This window comes from Falco punctatus, assembly GCF_963210335.1.
Source record: "Falco punctatus genome assembly, chromosome: 1".
Taxonomy (NCBI): Eukaryota; Metazoa; Chordata; class Aves; order Falconiformes; family Falconidae; genus Falco; species Falco punctatus.
In genome coordinates, this window is record NC_137580.1 from 82072172 (window position 1) to 82092790 (window position 20619).

At 39.1% G+C, this 20619-nt stretch overlaps 1 protein-coding gene across 4 annotated transcripts in view; it reads left to right on the forward strand.

Moving 5' to 3' along the window:
- TLL1 (tolloid like 1) overlaps positions 1-20619 on the forward strand; it is a gene marked incomplete at its 5' end in the record, with an annotated part of 138527 nt that overhangs the window by 47970 nt on the left and 69938 nt on the right. For 2 of the 4 annotated variants that reach the window (XM_080371012.1, XM_080371008.1), the window contains 4 exons: positions 10742-10852; positions 14845-14925; positions 17258-17410; positions 20499-20616. In XM_080371012.1, the coding sequence (XP_080227138.1) occupies positions 10742-10852; positions 14845-14925; positions 17258-17410; positions 20499-20616 (463 nt within the window). Of the gene's footprint in view, positions 1-5543; positions 6624-10741; positions 10853-14844; positions 14926-17257; positions 17411-20498; positions 20617-20619 lie in introns of those variants that run through there. The other 2 variants (XM_080371009.1, XM_080371010.1) reach the window with 2 other exon arrangements.

Here is a 20619-nt window from a genome sequence, read left to right on the forward strand (position 1 = left end):
CCTCAAGGCTGCTGCGCGGTGGTTGTGCTCTGCTGGCTCTGGCCACCCCTGTGCTGAGCTGTCCCTCCAGTCCTTGCACCAGGACTCTTCCAGGGGCACCGTTCACATCTGACTTGCCTGAGTGTCTTTGGAAGCAGCAGCCCCCCAGGAAAACATGATTGCAAAGGCTCAAGACCTCAGATCCACTCATCTCAAATGCTTCTTCTGTAATGTATATAAATCTATTCTTTCATCATATTAGAAATGGTAATTTTTGACCCTGTACTTACTCCATCACTGAAAGGCTAGGACATTAAATTGAAGTTGTGACCAAAACTGATTTGCCCCACACCCAGAGTACTCTAGGTGAATTTTGGGAATCTCCATCCTTGGAAAGGATTTTATTCTCTGCAGTCTTTACTAGATTTGTAGTCCTGATGGTCGTTGCTCAAGTATGTGTATCTCACAACTTCTACTTGATATTGGTTTGTTCCCCTGGTACCCTTTCTATATGACAGTCACGTGGCAAAAGTTTCCATGCATGTTAACCCATCAGGGTGCAGATGCCTAACTCCAGACACCTTAAAAGTTTTTATTTTGCAGCTACCTAGCCTGTAAAGTGCCTCTGTGTTCACTGGGTTGCGTGATTTTTTCCCTTGAGTGAGCTTTGCTGGTAACGTTGAAACCCCACTTGCTCTTCCCAAACTATGCTAACATATGTTGGGCTGAAGACCACAAGAGCTGCAAAAGTCTAGGAAACAAAATGAACTTTATTTCTAGTGTCTGTGATTTGTTAGATAATTGTGCTGCAGTTTCCTATCTTCAGACAGTGCCGTTACCTTCCTTCTCTCCTGAGGCTTCAAGATTGAAGCATCAGTCATCAAACTAGAAATTGATTTGTGTTTTGAACAGAAAGTTCTACACCATACCACCTCCCCTGTCCCCAAATGCATTCCTGTGGGCGAATCTATACATACAGCCTTCTAGCTCCTTTTTTACTTTCTGGTTAGATTGAAAATAGTATTTCAAAACTGCCAAGTAAAACAAGAAAATGATTTTTCCTTTAATAACCACAATGAACTGATTGAATTAAGTTTCTGGGACAAAGAAACTAGTACTGTGCTCAAGTGATGCACAGTTGTTTCATAATGATGAAAGTATTATTTTAATTTAAAAATGCCTAAGTCTGCTCTGAGCAAAAAAAAAGTTAATCATGTGGAAAAATTATGAAGGGTATGGTACTTCACTTATAAAATGTAATTTATTTCGTGAACCTAGAGAAGCTATTTTGACCTGAAGTTTAGACAGTATGAGAAAAACAAAAAGCTGTGAAACATCAGCTGTGCTATACAACATTCTGTACAAAGCAGATACAGTTATGATTATATATATACAGTAATAGCGAAGAATAAACCAGTGTAATCCCTTTGACTTGTGCCGTGCGTTATCAATTAGCTTCGTAATTTGCTTGATTTGGTGGTGCTATGCTGTTTTCTTGGTATTCGAATGAAAATGTCTAAGGCTTGCGTCTTTGGGGAGGCCTTGTAGCAGCTGCTGTGTCTGTCTCGGCCCTAACAGCTGCTTCATGTAGGTGGCATGCTCAGACTGACAACTTTCTAACAAAGGGTTTTCTTTATTCTTCTATATGCAGCTAATTTATAATCTGTTTTCCCATTCTTTAAGGAACATAATTAATTCAATTCTATTAATTTTCTATTCTTAATTTAAAAACAATGAGTTTTGTTCTTTCTAGTTTTATACATTTATGTATTTTCTATATTTTTAAAAAGATTTCACCTTAAGAGTGATAATTTTGCCTCATGGAGCCTGTTCTTCCCACTGTAAGAAAACTTGGCCATATAATTAACTTGGTAGATCTTGACCCTCAGGCTATTCACCGGGTAATGGAGTTTCAAAGTAAAATGGAAATGGGTATTAGAGCATTGTATTGGTCATACAGGGCTAACTGGGGTAATTGTACTGGTGTGATGTTATAGACCTGAATTTCCCCCGCAGTGTGTTTCAAGCCGCCTTACTAAAGCTAGCTGTAGCAGAAGTCAGCATATGCAGGTGACTGGTACAGCAGACACCCTACGACCTGTCAGCCCTCTTCCTATGCCAGAAACCATGCTCTGTATCACGAGCTGAAAGGTCAGGAAGTGTTGGGGCAGTGCCTGCTGCTGAGGGTGGCATGTGCCCTTCCCAGGAGGAGGGAGAAATATTTCCCTCACTGCCTCTGTTACCCTGGGGGCAGGAGGAGTGACAGGCACAGGACACGATGTTACTTTTGCATGTGGTTTCATATGTAAAGCAGGTCAGTATTTGTTGTGCTGGGGAAAAATCAGCTGTGATTGCCCTGTATTTTTGGCAGTCATTGATCTTTCTGAAAGCCACTGATGTCGTGGTGTGGCTTTCCTGGCTTTCCTGTCAAAGTGGTTGGTAAGTGCTATAAGCGCTCTTAAGAAAGGCTTGTATTTCAACATTTTGCCTTTTTTTTTTTTTAACTTGTGAATTTATGCCTAAAACCTAGAAATAGTAGAAAAATAATAATAATAAAAGTCATGCACAAGATGGGTAAATGGGTCTTTTTCACTGTATTTCTCTGTAGGTTTGTTTTGCTAACATCTGGCTTGAGGCAGCGGTCAGTGATGGAGGAAGCTCTTAGAGCAGCTGCTTGTTTTGCCACCACAACCTGCAGACAAGACACCTTTACTGCTTGCTCAGCAGTGTTCCCCTGTGTTCAGTTCAGTGGCTAACCCATTATATGAAGAATAGATTTTACCAGTTACAAAGTGTGTGTGGTGGTGATGATGATCTTGCATAAAAAAAGAAAATGGTTACTGGAAGTCAGGAAGCTTGCCAGGTTGAACAGTGTAACCAAACCCAAACCTTCCACAGAGCTGTTGCACTGTTAAAGAGCCTGTCTTCAAAATACAGTTCAGTACGTTTGGGAACTTCTGTCAAAGTAGTCTTTGCTTTCTTGAAGATCTTTTTGTTGTTGTTTTTACTAATTTTAAAAGAATATGAAAACTGTCCTTCAAAAAAGGAAAAAGAAAAAAATGGAATTGAAAAATGGAATTTCAAATTAAGAACAAAGTAAAAGCTGTAGTTAGGTCAGAGCAAATGGAGATGTGTAAATCAAGATTTTTGCTGTGTCATGGAGAAGCATCTCCAGCAAATTAGCATCCCCTTTCAACAAAGATCGAGGTCTACAAGTATGCCTCTTTTGGTAAGTGAAGATTTTACCTTGATAAAGGGTGTCACAAATACTCTGTTTTCCATGAGAGTATCACTTTGTATTGGAGATATTTTCTGCTTCGAAAAAGTTGGAACATGTCCCAGTGCTGCACGCCACTTAACCTGTAGGCCAGCTGTGCTACGATCAGATTGCCATGTGCCTGGGGGTGTGTGGCTGGAACAGCTGGCTCTGTAAGGTGGGGGGTGCCTCTCCAGCAGTTGTTTTTCTTCTCCCACCTTTGGCTCTACAGCTGGCTTTTGTGTCCACCGTCAGGCCATACGTGGCTTTTTTTTCTATCCTAGCTGGGGCAGTTTGGTAGTAACTTCCTGCACGGTTTGGAGAACACTGTGAGGAAGCCGTAGTAAAACGCTGACTGCTGCAGACGGGGCTCCCCAAGCGTTAGCGTGGCCCCGACAGGGCTGCTGCCTTGCCAGCACCCTGCCTATAGTCGGGAACACACGGTGAAAGGAAGGCAGGAGGCAAAAGCATTGTGCATGGGGAACACAGGGGAAGTGTCTAAGAGTGGATGACATGAGGCAGTGGTGGGTTGCAGGTAATGGTGTCAACAGGGAAGCTGTGTCATGGAAGATTTGAGTAAATTGCATTAAAATTTGTGCTTCTAAGGCTACATCACTGCCATACATGAACTAGCTGATTTCGGGATAACTTTAAGTGTGTCTGTGCGAGCTGTTGTCAAGAGATGCTACGTTTAAAAGGATGGAGGAATGTTTTTCTAACCGATGTGCAGTCTGGAGATGTTTAAAGTATTCTACCATCGTTATTTTCTTTTCTGATAGAAGTGGAAATGCTACATTCCTTAGGGAGAACGGTGGCTTTCTGGTTAGGAGTTTGAAGCAGGAGTCTTGGAAAATAGAATTGGTGTGAGTGTTGATGAGCGTGCTGTTTTACATAATTTACTTAATACAGTGAGTAGGAACATGGATGGAGCCAGTCAGAAGTGTTATTTCCCTTCTCAGGTGTGGCTATATGAGCTTTTTCAAGTAAATCAAGACTTTTTGTTAACTCTTGTTCATAGTTGCGCAGATTAAAAAATGCTGCATGGTGAAATTAAGGAAGTTCCTTGTTTTGGTGTGTCTGTGAAAACACCTGCCATGGTCTTCTATTTAATGTTGTAAAAGTTTTATTTAACTTTTTTCCTTTCATATTTTTGTTCAATAAAAAGCAAAACTGATCTGGTTAATTATCAAACACTTGATTAAATCAACTTCAATTGCAATTCCTAAATTTCTTTTGAATGTTCCGTGATGGTAACACAGAAATTTATTAAATAGTTCCAGCTGAGGTTAGCACTCATGATGAACAGTGATAGAGCCGAGGGTGTGGCATGCTTGTGGTTGCATGAAACATCTTTTGCTGTTTATTTGCCCTGTCTTGTTCTCATTTTAATGATTTCTAAGAAGAGTGTATTGTACACAAAAATCTTGGAAAGACTGAACTGATTTGAAGACGGTGGGAATACAAAATCAGGTTAATTATAGTGCGTATGTTGTCTTCCATGTAATGAAGTGAAATTGTTTTTACTTATTTAGCTCTAAATTTTCCTTTTTCTATTCAGAGTTAGAGACAGTTATGTAAGCCGTGAAGGGATTGTATGGAACAAAATGACTCCCCGAGGTGGACTGCAGCACACATAGCTCTGTTGTTACAGGGAAGTGCTCGGTGACTCAGCTATGGAAGAGGCTGCTAATTGGAAGTGCCGCACGTGTGGGTTTAGATGAGACCTGCCCTGAGCCTGGGCCAGCACACTTTTTGGCACCTCTTGCTGCATTGAATTACTGTTCAGACTTTGGAAGGTGCTGGGTGTGCCCCTTCCTATCGAAGGACACCACAGGAGCTCTTCAGGTTTCAGTTGTGTCCTAAGTGCCATGTTCCGTTGTCTGCTCCCGGCAGCTGCTGGGGAGGGGGGTGAAGGAACGCTGCCTGGGCTTTCCACTCCCGGTAGCGTACCCTGATCCGAGGCTTTGCTTCTGAAGTGCCTTCTGATGCTGCACTGGTCCTTCCGCTGGTACCTGCTCGGCCAGGAGCCGGCTCCCTGTCGCAGCTCGGCACCTGCTCACAGAACGGCAGGGCGCCCGCGGCCCAGCGCTTCGCAGCTCGGTTTGGCAAAGCCTGGGAAGGGCTCCCTCGTCTTGTGCTCTCCGGCCTTCCGAAGGCGGGAAGTTGGTCCCCGAGCCGGGCACGCGCCCGGGGGGGCGCCGGCGGTGCCGGTGGCGGGGAGGGAACCGGGGGCGGGGGAGGCCGGGGGCGGGGTGGGGGCGGGGTGGGGTGGGGGGTGGCCGGTGGCGGAGGCCGGTGGCGAGGGGCCGGTGGCGGTGGGGGGGAGGGGGGCCGGTGGCGGTGGCGGTGCCGCAGCGCTGTCCGTGGTACCTGGCGCCCCGCCCCGCCCCCCCAGCGCTGCGCGGCGCGCGCCGAGTGCCGCAGCCTCCGCGCTGCGCCTTGTTGCACCTGGCTGCTGATAGCGGCGTGAGTGCGGCCGGGAAGGTATTGTATTAAAAACCGGCTGTTACAATGTTTAGTTTTAAAAGTTAATAGCTATAGGGCGAACTGTGAAGGAAGTTCGATGTATGTAATTTATTACGATTGTAAGGAACATACTGCTGTACATACTTTGCAGACTTACACGCTAATTAACATTCCGAATCCCAGAACGAGCCATCCTACCACATACCACAGCCCCCTGGATTTAACCGCGCGATTTCTCTCTTGTTCCATGGACTACTGACCACCTTCTACAAAGTCATGAAAGCCTTTTCTTGTCCCAACCCTGTATTCTAAGTGATTCATAGCATGTGCGTGCATTCCTGTGCTTAAACTAATTTTCATTCCATTTTCCAAAAAATACTTATTTATTTATATTTATTTCCTATCCTTAGTATTTATTTTATCCTTTAGAATACTGGATATTTGATGCAGTGATGGTCTTGTTGGAAGAAAGTAGACTACCAAAGACAGCTTTGCAGATGAATTGTAATTACTTATGGTAACATGATAGTTCCCATTACAAGCAGTAGAGTGTAGCTGTAGTTTCTGTGCTCGATCTGTATTTTATAGACCATCTTGGGTTTAGTTTCCAGTCACATTGCTTGTGTGGTGATGTTCAGATGTGTTTCTCTGGATGGCAAGATATCTTTTACAACCTACTTATTTCCCTGTTTGTTTTCATGCTTGTGAGCTGACAGCTTACATGTAGTGACCTGAGCTGCTTTACATGGCAGTGTTTTGTTTTTTAATAAATTAAGACCTTTTTGAAGCTGATGTTTGGCTGAGGGATTTGAGTTGTATGAAAGCAGAACTGCATCTGCTGGTAAAGAGTATTCTCTGCTTTAAGGGGCTCCACATAAATCCTTCTTCACTGTTAAAGAAAAAACCATACTTTTACTGCATGGTGAGTTTGTGTCCATCTTTCCGAATTTTGTGCATGTATTGTCTCTGAATTTCTGTAAATGCATAATGTTGTGTCCATATAAAACACATGAAAATATAACTCAAATAAAAGAAAGTTGCATGAAATCTGGTATAGCAGGTTATATACCTCATTATCAAGTATTGGACAAAATGATCCATTTTCTTTTTTATTAAGAACCTATACATAGTAAAAGATACTTGAAATACTTTTTGTTTATTAATACTGTCTCAGATTTTCAACAGGTTTTTCCTAAGCTTGCCAATTTTGCATTTTCAAATTAAGTGGAAAAGCTGCCTGTGACCATGTAGGTTTTCCTGGCCACTGATACATAGTTAGGGTAAGAGATAATATGAAGCAACCTAAAATAAGTAGAGGTACGTTCAAGTTCAGTTTGGATAATTCTGAAAGTTTTTCCATCCTTTTGGTGTTTGGGTTTTTTGTTTGTTTTGTTTTGTTTGCATGCTAAGTGAATTGGTTATCAGATTCTTGTTAATTTTCTGGATAAAACTTATGAACTAAATATCTTTGAAAAAAGTGGGAGGTACAGAGCTGAACAGTTCAGTTCTGTCTGAAGTTCCTTCCAGGGAGCTAATAAAGCTCTTAATCCTAACATAGTCTTAGCAAAGTCTTTAACATCATGCCTTGCATACCCCAAAAATCCTGTGCTTGCTTTCCGTAGCGTTAAGATTGATGGCATGTGACACGATGAAGAATACAGAGTGACTTCTTCAGATAGTTTCAGGCCATAAAAATGTTAAAGTAGGAGACAAAAATACAGTCTTCTCTAGTCACAAAGTACTTTGAAACTTAAAGGATACTTTTAATTGTGGGAGGTACCTGTTTTTATTTTATTGGATAATGTGAGTGGGGTTGTGTTTCAGAGCAGAATTTATACCCAGTGTAGACCTTACACTGAAAAAAAGGTGTATTTTTTAAAAAAGCAGTTGTCAGCTCTCTTTTTGTCTCCGTTCCTGATTGCTTGGGCTATATTGAAATTAAATAGCATCCAGTTAACTGCTGTTTCTTTTGCTAGGTATATATCTTCCCAATTGAACTGGAATTAATTCAGAAAATCACACTGTATAAGTGAAGTGGCAATTATTGTTGCTAAACTCAAATGAGTTAATTCTGTCAAGGTTTCTGCTTTTCATCATGTGTCTTTCATGTGTTTGTCTTTTTCTGCAAAAGAGAATTGCTTTGCTTCAAAAAAAGTGGCCTGAATAAAGCTCCAAACTTTCCATTATACTTTTAAATGATCAATCATAAATATTGCTTTCTTCAGTGTTAACTCATGTTCAGTTAATACATTAGATAACCTAGCTCCTATTGGCCACACAGATTACAATTACATCAAACTTGCATCAGTGCTTATTGTTACATTACCATGGTTATATATTGTTAAACTTAACCTTGTGCTTCGTTGCTGATCAAAAATTAGCTAGCAGTCCAGAGGGTTAACAGAAGTAGCATAGCTTTGTTTTCCTTTCGAACCCAACAGACAAAGTGGCTATACCTTGCCTGAACACCGAGGTATGTTTTATATAAGTACACGCTAATTCAATGCGTTTATGTCAGATAAATTTAAAGGGTTTAGTCTTCACTATTTGTATTCTCATGTTTAAGTGAGTGTCACCACAGTGAAGTGATAAAGATGTTTCATCAGGACTGAGGAGGATGTTTTCCACCGATATTTTTTTCTACTTTACTATTTTTCTGAAGTTTGATTTGCCTTCGGTTTTCGTATTTATACATCAGTATTACTGAAAGCAAAGGAGTTTCTGCTAATGCATTTTTTTGGTGAGTTATTTTTTGGATCACCTATTGTTAATTCAGAACCTTGCTTTTGTTAGTTCTCAGTCCTACCAGGGAAGAAAAATGGGCTTGCTGTTAAGCTTTAGCACTTCCTGGAGTCTGTTGTGGACAGCCTGTGTGACCTCTCCTGGGACACATCATATCTTTGTAGACTGAAATGTTAATAGTTCCTCTTGGCATTTTCTGTTCTGTTTATTAAAGTTTGAAATCTTTCATTGTGCTTATACAGTGGCGCCTATTACAAATGACATCAGTGAGAAATCTTAGGTGGTGTTTACAATAGTAAATAATAAATAATATTTAACTCCAGTCAGATGGAGACTTTCTCCCCTCACTGTTCAAAACACTGACACTTGGAGATACTTTTCCTAGAAGCTTAAGGGAAAATAAACCCACCTATCTAGAGCTGCCACTAGCTCTGTCTCTTGGCCTGGTGGTAAACACCCTCCCTGGTGAGAGCAGGCTGGCCAGGGGGGTGTCCTTGGCGTGAACATGAGGAAGTAGTGACTTCTGGAAGGAGACTGTTCAGAAACGTGTTGAAGTGACTGAACAGTCTCAGAAATGGTCCCAAATACTTGTGGTTTCTAAGAAATGTTATCTTGTGTAAAAATTATATACACGGACATACCCAGATTTAGGGAAGATGTAAGATGTTGGTTATGTTTTTAACTGAAAAGTTTCATTTTCATTTTGGAGCTCTGTGCCTGTGATCTGTTTTTTTTTTTTTAGGAATTTCACAAAGCAGACCAAATGCATGTTCAGCGTGATTTCTCCTAGTTGCCTTGCATTCAAGAAAAAAAATGGAAATGGGAGGAAGCAATGTAATATTTTGGGAGTTCTTTAGAAATACATAACTTTCTGCTTAAGTAAAACCTCTTTGATGTTCATTTGATTAAACACTAATGAATATAAGCATCAGTAAATAAGAAAAAGGTAACTTTTGCAGCAGCATGAAACTATTGAGAGTGTTACCTGTTGAATATTCTCTACCAGATGATATAAAAAACAGACAAAGAAAGACAATATTAGAGTCAGTTTGAATGGAAGTAGACTAGAGAGAATGATTTGGTAACAGCTGGACTTTGGACAAGGTTTTAGTTGTATGGAAGTGAAGAAAGCAGTTTTCTGTGGAACTGTGTAATGAACAGCCAAGCAGACCTAGTGATGTCTTCCTGGATGGGAGAAAGAAGGGAAAGGGTTGAAGATGACACCAAGATTGAACCCAGGGGCTTTGTGACTCTGGGGGGACAAATAATAGAGCTATCGACAGAGGCAGTGAAGAGAGGGAAAAGGAAGAATTGGAATAAAGATAATAACCACTTCAGCTCACGTTAATTGGTATATGCTCGGTTGACTTCATTCACAGTAGTTGAGGTTATGGCCTGTTGAGTTCAGCTTTAATGATAAGTTTGAGCTGGCAGGGAGATCTCAGGATAAAATCTCAGCAAAAGCAGGCAGAGATGAAAGGCTGAGGTTGTAGATCCAGAGTTCTTGCAAGTGGGCCTATATCTTGGTTCATTGACTTGTGATGGCAGCTTAGGGAAGATGAGTTAGCTATGCAAAAGTTGGAACAGAAAAAAAACTGAGAGCGCCTGAAAGAGAACAGGAGAAGAGAGAAGAAACCCACCAAAGAAAGGTTAAAAAGGAGGAGAGACTGGAGCTTTGAAAAGCAAAGTATTTGAAAGAATCCTAATAGTGAGATTAGCTATAGAAGCATAGAAATAAACCAAGAGAAAAATGAAAAATAAGGAGTTTTTTCACTCAGTTTAACATAAAACAGATAAACATTAATTCTCAGAGGCAAACAATGAAATATAGAAAATCATTGGAGCATAATAAAATTTACTTCAAATAACTAAAATTTTTGGGAAGATGTTAGGAAATGTAAAGGTTGTATTTTCACAGTACTGTATGTTTTTGACTTCATAGTTTGAATTTTACCATGTTCAGTGTCTTTTCTGCTTTATTGTGTTTACTTACAGAAAACAACAGATGCTGCAAATCTGTTAATAGATTGACATTACCTTTAAATTATTGCGTTTAGGCAATGTGTAAAGAAACTAAAATGACTGAGAGTTTAGGAGAATACTGAAACAGATTATTTGTTTTGCTAGGTAGGTTTCTTTCTTTGTATAAAAATACAGATCAGTAAGCAAACATATGTGATGTAAGTATATACTTGTCATATATTTTCCCGAGGGTTGTAACATGGCATTATAGTCTTCAGATTGGTTTTATTGTATAAATAAATTCTTTAATTAAATTGAGCTCTTTTTTATTTAAAGCTGTCTTTTGGGGAGATATTGCCTTAGATGATGAAGACTTAAAAATCTTTCAAATTGACAGGACTATTGACCTTACGCAGCACTCCAACGAAAGACTTGGCCATAACACAGGTACGATGTTTCAAGCTTGTTTTAACTTATTTTTTCTGTTATTTATTTCTGCATGGAAGGCAATCTCTTTTTTTAAATGTAGAAAGTCAGTATAATGTTTTGGGTAATATTAGGTTACACTTTAAAGAGTTATGAAACAATGAGTATAAATTTGTTCTAAGGAAAGAAAGATAAAAGCTAAAATTTTAATCTGGCATTTCTGATTAAAAATATCTTGTTGAACTGAAGAGCAGAAGCCACTAGGAACTGTAAATCTGCACATGGTCATGTGGGAAGGGAAATTGTACAAAGCTTTACTTTTGTTGCTAAAACTTCCTAGTAGCCGAGCCCAGATGCCTTATAGAGAACATACGTGGAATCCTGGAAGCCAGACTGGGAGTCTGGAATTACAATTCCTCCTTTTGCTCTTTTTTCATTTCCATCCATATCTGTACCCAGATTAAGAAGCAACATAAGAACATGTCATCCTTGCTAGAATTTGCCTTGTCTAAAAAGCAACTATTTATCTGACGTTTTATTATATGTTTACTTGCTGTTGTTAACATACAGCACATTAGTGCCAGCAGCTGCAATCTGATTAACACAGGCAGTTGGATATTCAGACAACCAGGGAAAGAGACACTATTTATGTATAAGAGAAAACAGACATCCATTTAGGCATGGATTATATCTAATGTATCTAAAAGCATCTATGCTTTCATGCTGATTTGTAAATTCATAGCAGAATTTTGTAAACTTTAAGGTTACGATACCAAAAAAGCCAAGTTACTTAGGAAAAGTGTGGAAAAAATGCTATTGGAAACTGTATAAGTGCATAATTGAAATTTATTTTCTACTAAGCATGTTCTATATGTTCCTGAACTGAGCTACTGTTAACTTGACGATTCCTGATATGTGCAAATAAGGGTCACTTTGAGGAATGATCAGAAAGGAATTTTTCAGACCAAATAAGTAATTTTCAATTCTGTAAATACTGATATATTTAAAATATTTATATTCTTTGTAGTTAATGTCGTGATTAGACTGATTTTATAACAACTTGAAAATTTATTTTATCTCCTTTTAAAGCCACTTGTCTTTTCAAGGCAGGAACACCTTTGATAGTTTCTAGTTCAAGACTGGATTTCAAAATGTTAATAGTCAGTGGTTTCCTTGTCCCTCTTTCCCCCAAATAGTTTTAATTGGCTTTGAGGGTATGTCAAGCGCTAGCTTTGCTGACAAAATGTAGAGAGCAAGGTCGGTCATTTCCCCTTAAAATGGATGCAGTCAAGTGATTTCTTTGACCTGCAGGCTTTCCATTTTCTTCTTGCTTTTCTATTTTTTTCTTTTTAACTGCAGACTTGTTTTTTCCCCCTCTCAATTGCCACAGAATAATACACATTTCTATGCTCTTTTTCAATAATATTTTGTATTCTATTATATAATTTTCTTTCCTTACCTGGCTTGAGATTTGTGCATTATCTTTCCCTGTGGATAGTGTCCTATTGAGGATACTGAGTCATGCTACTGAGGATGACTAATGCATTGGGGTCAAAATTTTTGCCCTTTATTGCACAAGAGTAATCAGTGCAACTGCAGTGGTCAGTGGGGCTGGACTTTGGAGAAAAAACTGCTGAAATTAATGATTTAATAGTGGCTCCCAGTGAATACTCAACATCCTTGATTTTTCTAAAAACGGAGTTGATGAACTCAATTTTGCACTTGAAAATGTAATTGTTTTTCTAGATTTGCAACATTTTGATGCATAAACTGGCTTAGACTGTTTTTGCAAACTGCATAACCTAGTGTGCTTCCCCCCCCCCTCATTTTCAAAAGAGTAAATTGCCAACAGCTAATTAGTTGATATTAGGTAGCAACTGGAAAAGGAATGTAAAAAGTCTGTGAAACAGAAAATCAACTAGTATTTTTACCTTAATTACAGACACAATGACAATTAATTACAAGTTTGATTTATGAGCGCTTTCTGTTGTTAACCTTCACAAACTAAAGGTGACATCAGGTAGAAGCGTTAGTTAGACACTTGGGTGTAAACCAGCAAGACAGAATAGTAGAGTCTCATTTTTCATTGCAACTACTAATAAAAAATCCTGAGGCTCACAGGCTCTGGTTCACCTTATGTGACTACTCCTTTTGGTGAGGATTATCTGCCTGGATTTTCAGGGTCAGATACTTAATCTGTGAGCTTCTCAGAGGGTGGCTCTGTCATTTTGTTAGTAATTTTTTTCCAAGCAATATACATAATAATTGTAAACAGAAACAACAGTAAAGCTGATAACATTGTTATGTGTATATTTTTTTAGTCCAAACTGCCAAAAGTATCCTTCTTCTCCTGCTTGAAGTGTGAGAAGATGCAGCAATTTTGATTTATTTTTTAAAAAACTTTTTTGGATTGTGGCTGGACAAGACTGTATATTATTCATATAAGACAAACCAGTTATATGAGATACTTTTTTGGCTCTAGCTTTTCACTAAATGGAATACACAGGCTGTGTTAACACAGAAGTGGTAGTTTAATATTCTTTCTAGAAATAATTACAGTATAATAGTTTATTTAATGGAGTCTTTGTTTTTTTCTGTTATGCCTGACAGTTGATTCTTTTAAGGGTATTTTGATATTTGTTTGGAATCTTTAGCTATATGCCTTTTTTTAATATGAATGTTAAACATGAGAGACAATTACATTAATGACATGTTCAACACATTCCTTTCCAACAAGTTACTATTACCTCATCTATCTAAAATGTTTTAAAAAATTTGGAAAATTTTTCTCAAGGGAGCCAGCAGCTATGTGACAGTGTAATCCAAATAATTAGGCAGATTGTTATTCACTGAGCAGCCACACAAACTCACTTGCCTTATATGGAATTTTCTCATCTGTAATACGATTTTTAAGTTGTTTTTTAATAGACGCATTTTTCATATATTATATTTAAAGATTTTATGGGGAGTTGGGAAAGGTCTTTTTAGTGGTGGCTGGAGGTTTCAGTGGTCCTTTTACTTCTATCTTTTTACTTTTGCTGTTGTAAAAGTAGCTTGAAGACTCTCTTGTCCTATAACAGAGACTGAATTTTAAAATACAACCTACTACAAAGTTCTGGAAATCACAAAACCTTCTGAACAATTCTGAATGATTTGTTGACTAGTGCAATATTACCAGTGTTCATTTGTCTGGTTTGGTGGTGTTTGCAAAGGCACTTCCAGCCACAAAAGTATTATATGTGAAGGGAGTATGTGGCAGATGTATATGATCAAATGTTTACAGTAAACCTAGAAATGCAATGCATTTCTGTAAATGGCATGATAAATTTTAAAATCAGCTACTTAATAACTTAGTTTTTCTTGCTCATTAATGGCTGAAACGACACAGATACGTATATGCCTGCAGGGTCTTACTGCAATATGCACCCGGCATGAGATGCTCTCAAAGCCTTGAGAGTGCCCTGACAACTATTTGCATGTTGACAAAGAAAACCAAATCTTGCATGGTGAAATCAGCCATATTAAGTTTGTGTCAGTTCTGTTGTTTATTTCTGGTGAGACTTTGGGTGTTTGCTTTCCCTTTTCCCCCTCCCTTGAAATGAGAAGATTATGGCATGCATTCAGGATATTTCTGTGAGAGTAAGCCTTTTAGCTGTCAATCAATATGACTTTGAGGATGTCAAGGTCACCAGGAAGAAAAAAGCTCCAAATAATAATTAGATGATGTAATTGTCATGATTTGTCTGAATAACAAAGACATGTTGGCTTATGTTCTGGAATGCATATTAGAAAATTTTTCAGCTAAAAAATGTGGTTTTATTTCATTGTCACAAATACTTGAAAAATTCATATGTGAGTCACTGAAGAATGTAAAACTTCCTTGAAGATGCATTGCAGGTTTTACAGGGTATTTTCTAATGTCTCCAGACTGTATAGTTGGTGTAAGTGTAAGATTGCATGTTTGTAACTTTTGTAAAATTCCTTTTTTTTCTTCTTTTCTTTTCATTTTAAAGGTGGCTTTGGAGAGCATGGAATGTCAAAAAAACGAGGTGCCCTCTATCAGCTTATAGACAGGATAAGAAGATTTGGCTCTGGTATTTTCACTGTTTAAATTAGCAGGTTGCCTGATGTGATAATGTATCATGAACATTAATGATCATAGCAGTTTAACACTTTACAGCCTTTCTGTATTACTATTGGCATAAGCAAACTGTAAAATAAATAGTACAAAAATAGTAATGAAGAGATTAGCTCTTTGCTACATTTTCTTAGAGGTCTGTTTCCAGTGTCAAATCTGGAAGCTAAAATATGTAGTTTTAAATCTGGTATTAAAAATTCCTTGGCTTTTTTTGTATGGTTGTGTTCACAGTTATCAGTTGAACTTATATCAATAGTCTTTTCAATACAGGTAGGCTGTGCTGCATAGCTGGTAATTTTATGTTTGGTGTTTTTTTCCTGGATCCAGTTGAGTATTCTGGTGATTTATACTGTGTTTGAAGCATTTATGGTGCGTTACACTGAACAAACACATTTTTACAGTAATGGCACTCTTGTCAGTATAAATGCAGATGAATTCAGCAGGCTATGTAAGTGGGACCCCCGTTAATATTGGTTGAGTTTCCCCAGTATATTTGATGTCAGATGTCACTCTAATGTCAAGAAGCCTCAACCTCAGAAAGGAAAATATGTGAAACTCCATTGTAATCACATCACATTATGTCTAAATGCATCACTTACATATTTTGTAAGATTAACCAGAGCACAGTAACTGCCTTTGCAGATGTGTTTTGGTATATAATCTTCATTTCTTATCAGAGAATTACAATTCCAGTATTGCATAAATACTTGTCATCTTTTGCATGCAATTTGGCATAAATTTCTCACTTCTAGTTCAAAAGGAAGTTGATAAACAGAATTTTGAATTGTAAAACATCTGTATTAACATGTGATGTGGTTCAGTGATGACTGCATATTAACTGTAACAATAGTTTTCCCCTGAAGTTTCTACCTGTGTTGTAGACTGTTGTATAATTCTCATTTAAACACTTATTTAAGGGTAAGTAATTTGCTTTACCTGAGTGGTTGTTTTGTTTTGTTTTGGTTTTTTTTTTTTGGTTTTTTAAAACCTGAAATTTTCTGTATCATTCCTGATACAATTTAAGTTATGTGTTAGTCATTACAAAGGCAGGCTTTTCTTCCTGTGCATCAGGAGCTTTCTCCCTTCATTTTGCTGTAGCTTCTTCCTTTCCTTCCTTCTATGGCTATCCCAGCCCGGGGCTATGCCAAGGTGCTGGTCCGTGATCCTGCCCTGGAATCCTCCTTCATCCTGACAGCCATTAACACTTGGGGTGGAACTGGTGTCACGGGATGCTCAAAGCAAAGGTGTACTCTTCAATGAGGAATAAGATTTCAACCCCACTGCGTAGGATTTGTTGAGTGCCTTTCAAGTGATCCATTTTAATCAGCTGCCCTGTTGTGCATACTAACTTATAAATTGCTTTAGACGAAGCACCTGTTATGGTGTGCAAGTCCTTCTCTAAATATCCTTATCCTCTTCTGCTGTCACAATAAGTTTCAGCTGATCTGTGAAAGATTTGCCTGTAATGGGAAGTGGTGGTAGTATCTCTGAAAACAGCAGACATTTTTTGGTCTCGTAAAGAAACTCCAGTCATGAGTAATACTCATACTATGATATGGTAATAACCATACCGTTTCCAGAAGCTTATTTATGAAAAATGTGTATTTGCATCCTGAAGTGTTGTAGGGTTACCATCTAAATGAAAGGTAACATTTTCATCTGAGAATGTGTCTACTGGTAGCAGCTAGAGGTGATGAAGACTGGAGGGAGAAATGACCCTCTCTGACTTTTTCCATGTGTATACAACTTTGCAAGCCATTTATCTATTTTTTTCTTTGTAATTTCTGATAATAAAAGCCAATTTAATACTTCAAGGACTTCTTTCTGTGCAGGGCTTTAAGGGTGGTCATGCACTTGCTTTTTCCAGATCTTGGAATAAAAATGAAAAGGTCAGTGAAGGCCTTGATTACTTTGGGTCTGCCCAAAGTCTCTTTGTTTGCTGGAAAAATCCCAATGTATTAAAAAAAATAATAAATACACAGGGAGTGTGATTTTTTTAAAACATTATTTTTATTAAATGAGAAAATTTAGGTGAAATTATGCAATGTACCTTCAAGCTGATAAATGTTTGCAAATTGTTACTATAGATACGTTTGAAAAATTAAGAGTTAGACTCTTAGTTTCAAGCATTTCTCAGAAAACTAAGTAACGATAGACTGTTGTATAACAGCAATGTTCTACTTTTAAAAGGTGTAAAGAAATAATCTGACTTTGACTTGCTGGAAAATATTTTTTCTCTTCTTTTGTGTGTGTGATCTCAATTCAGTTTCTTTTAATTATCATTACAGGCTTTGAGCAAAATAATACATCTAAAGGAAGAACTACTGTAAAATTCTCAGGGAAAAATGAGAAAAACCGATTTCCCAGAGCTGCTACATCACGAACAGAAAGAATATGGCCAGGGGGTGTCATTCCATATGTAATAGGTGGAAATTTCACTGGTAAGCTTTATGCATTGGATGGGGAGAAGGAATATGATTTTTTTTTTAAATTGCTGCTTTTTTCTTCCCTTCTTTTTTTTTCTTTTTTAAAGTAAGGTCTTACTATGGAAGTCAATAGAAGAGTTTCTGTTGGATCAGGCCTGAGGTACATCTGTTCTGAAAATATTGGGCATATGTCAAAAAATTGTTCCCAAAGGCAAGCTACATAACAAAAAAGTCTTAACTGTGCTTTAAAGGGAAGGCTCCTCTGCTTTGCCTAACATGTCTTGTGTGTTTGTTTTCAAGAGCTTAAGTAACAGAATGTCATGAGATCTGTTTTTATGCTAAATATCCTGCATTTTTTAAAATGTGACTAATTTAACTGGTGTGACATGTATTCTGCTAAACTGATTTCTCTCAACACTCACACGCGTGTGGTGGTTTGACCCAGGCTGGACGCCAGGTGCCCACCAGAGCCACTCTGCCACTGCCCCAGCTGGGCAGCGGGGAGGAGATCCAACGGGGGGCTTCTGGCTCGAGATAAGGCAGAGAGATCCCTTACTGTCATGGGCAAAACTGACTTGACTTGGGGAAGATTAGTTTAATTTAGTACCATTCCAACCAGAAAACCACCTTCCCCCCACCCCTCCCTTCTTCCCAGGCTTAATTTAATTTCCAATTTCTCTACCTCCTCCCCCCTAGCAGCACAGAGGGACAGGGAATGGGGCTTATGGTCAGTTCATCACAGGTTTCTGCTGCTCCTTCCTCCTCACTTTCTTCCCCTGCTCCATTGTGGAGTCCCTCCCACAGGAGACAGCTCCCCACAAACTTCTCCAATGTGAGTCCTTCCCACAGGCTGCAGCTCTTCACACACTGCTCCTGCGTGGGTCCCTTCCACAGGTGCGTCCCTTCAGGAATGGACTGCTCCAGTGTGGATCCCCCGTGGGGTCACAGTTCCTGCCACCAAACCTGTTTCAGTGTGGGCTCTTCTCTCCATGGGTCCACAGCCCCTGCCAGCAAACCTGCTTCAGCACAGGCTTCCCACAGGGTCACAGCCTCCTTTGGGCACCCACCTGCTCTGGTGTGGGTTCCTCCATGGGCTGCAGGTGGGATCTGCTCCACCATTAACCTCCACGGGCTGCAGAGGGACAGGTGCCTCACTGTGGTCTTCACCACAGGCTGCAGGGGAATCTCTTCCTCTGTGCCTGGAGCACCCCCTGCCCCTCCTTCCTTACCAACCTTGGTTTCTCCAGAGTTGTTGCTCTCACATAGTCTCATTCTTCTTTCCTGGCACAGATTTTCTTCTTTTTCCTTCCACCCCCCCACTCCCTTTCATACACTATCCCAGAGGCACTACCACTGTTGCTGATGGTCTGACGTGGAGCCGGCTGGCAGGGGCTCCATGGGGCACAGGGACTTCTGGCAGCTTCTCACACAGGCCACCCCTGTAGCCTCCCCCCCTCCGCTACCAAACCCTTGCCACGCAAACCCATGTGGGGTTTTGTAATTTCTCAGTTTGGTTTTCAGATGTGTACACACAGACTTTGTATGTGACAAGAAGAAAGACTGATTTCAAAATATATAGAATTCTTAGCAGAAAACTAGAAAAAGTTTAAAACATTGGTTGTCCTTGAAAAATGTGAATGGATCAGTATCAATGTGGATGTAAGAAGTAATTTAAAACAAAAGGAGAGGGAGAAAAGAAAAGATGGATGGGAAAAGATAAGTAATAATATCTTCTCGTGCACATTAATACAGGGAACCAAAATAAACATGCAAGTGCTCACATGTTTGTATGCATAGGTATGTGGAGAAACCAGAGTCATTCCTTCCAAGCAAACAGCTACAGTATAACTTCTAGTTCGGGTATTTACATAGTACTATACCAAATGTGACCTTTGCTTTAGGATTACTATCTTCTGAAATAATGGTAGTAAACTAAATGAAAGCAGATCATGTTAAACATTTTTCCTTCTTCATAATGAAAGATAAATTCTAAAGCTTGGAAAACATTGCTTAAAGATAAAAGAAAAGGGCAAGATGGGATGAAATAACCTTTAGTTTTTAGGATCTGACATCATTTGACCTTGCTATTTTTATGAACTTTGAGTTTTTGTTATCTTTAAGTTTAAAAAAGTTGTGGTGTTGTTTTTTTTTGTTGGTTTTGCTTTTTTGAAATTATCCTATACTGTAACATACATCTTTGCAAACATCTGCAAGGTGGATGCATTTCTGCTAGCAAATTCGTGCCAAATAGTACCATTCTTTATGGATTTCCAGCTCAGAAGCAATACAGCTATATTCTTAGATGCTGCCTCTAAGTTAATAAGCTTTGTCTTTTGTCAGGCAATGAAGTTACATTGCTGTGCTATCTGAAGTACTGCCTGCTAGCTGGCTTTGTGTTCTGTGGTGAGAGCTAGCCTGACTACTGCTGCATCTAGAGTTTGGATTGTTTCTGAATGTGTTTCTCATTTTTAAAACAAATATCTAGATATGCTTAATATTCTACCGAATTAAGAATTTCCCCCTTTTAGTGGATCATTTGATTTCTGAAAGGTCTTAATGCAAAGAAGTGCAGCCTGGTGACTGTTCAAGACAGCATTATTAAAATCAAATGCCTTGACTGGTATGCCTGTTTACATGGCTTTAGGTTAAACTGGTCTCCAGATTTGAAGGCTGTAGGATTATGTTTTTTTTTCCTTCTGGCTAGATAGCTAGGAGCCAGGGTTCTTCAATTCCCCTTCCCCCTTCTCCCCCCCATTATGTGGTCCACTGGGAAATTGCTTAGCAAGTATTATGCTAACGCAGGCATGTAAGCACACTGCATTTCTTCTGCTGTCTTCATCTGCTGTAACATAGGTGTGCTTTTTATCGTAGGTTTTATGTTTGCTAGAATGTGTCAGGCAGTATTGGTCCTCTTGTAGGCAGATATGACGAGCTGATGGTCTGAGTATCCCTTTAACTGGAATCTGGCAGTACCTGGGACTGCTAGGACACAGGACTTCATGACTCCTTCCAGGCCTATATTCCTAGTATCGAAATCTGATTTTAAGGAACAAGATGCAGTTATAAAAGTCTCTTATTTCACCTCATACAATTATTGTTCCAGGCACCCAGCGCGCCATGTTCAAACAGGCTATGCGGCACTGGGAAAAGTACACGTGTGTTACATTTATTGAACGAAGCGATGAAGAAAGTTATATTGTGTTTACGTATAGACCGTGTGGGTA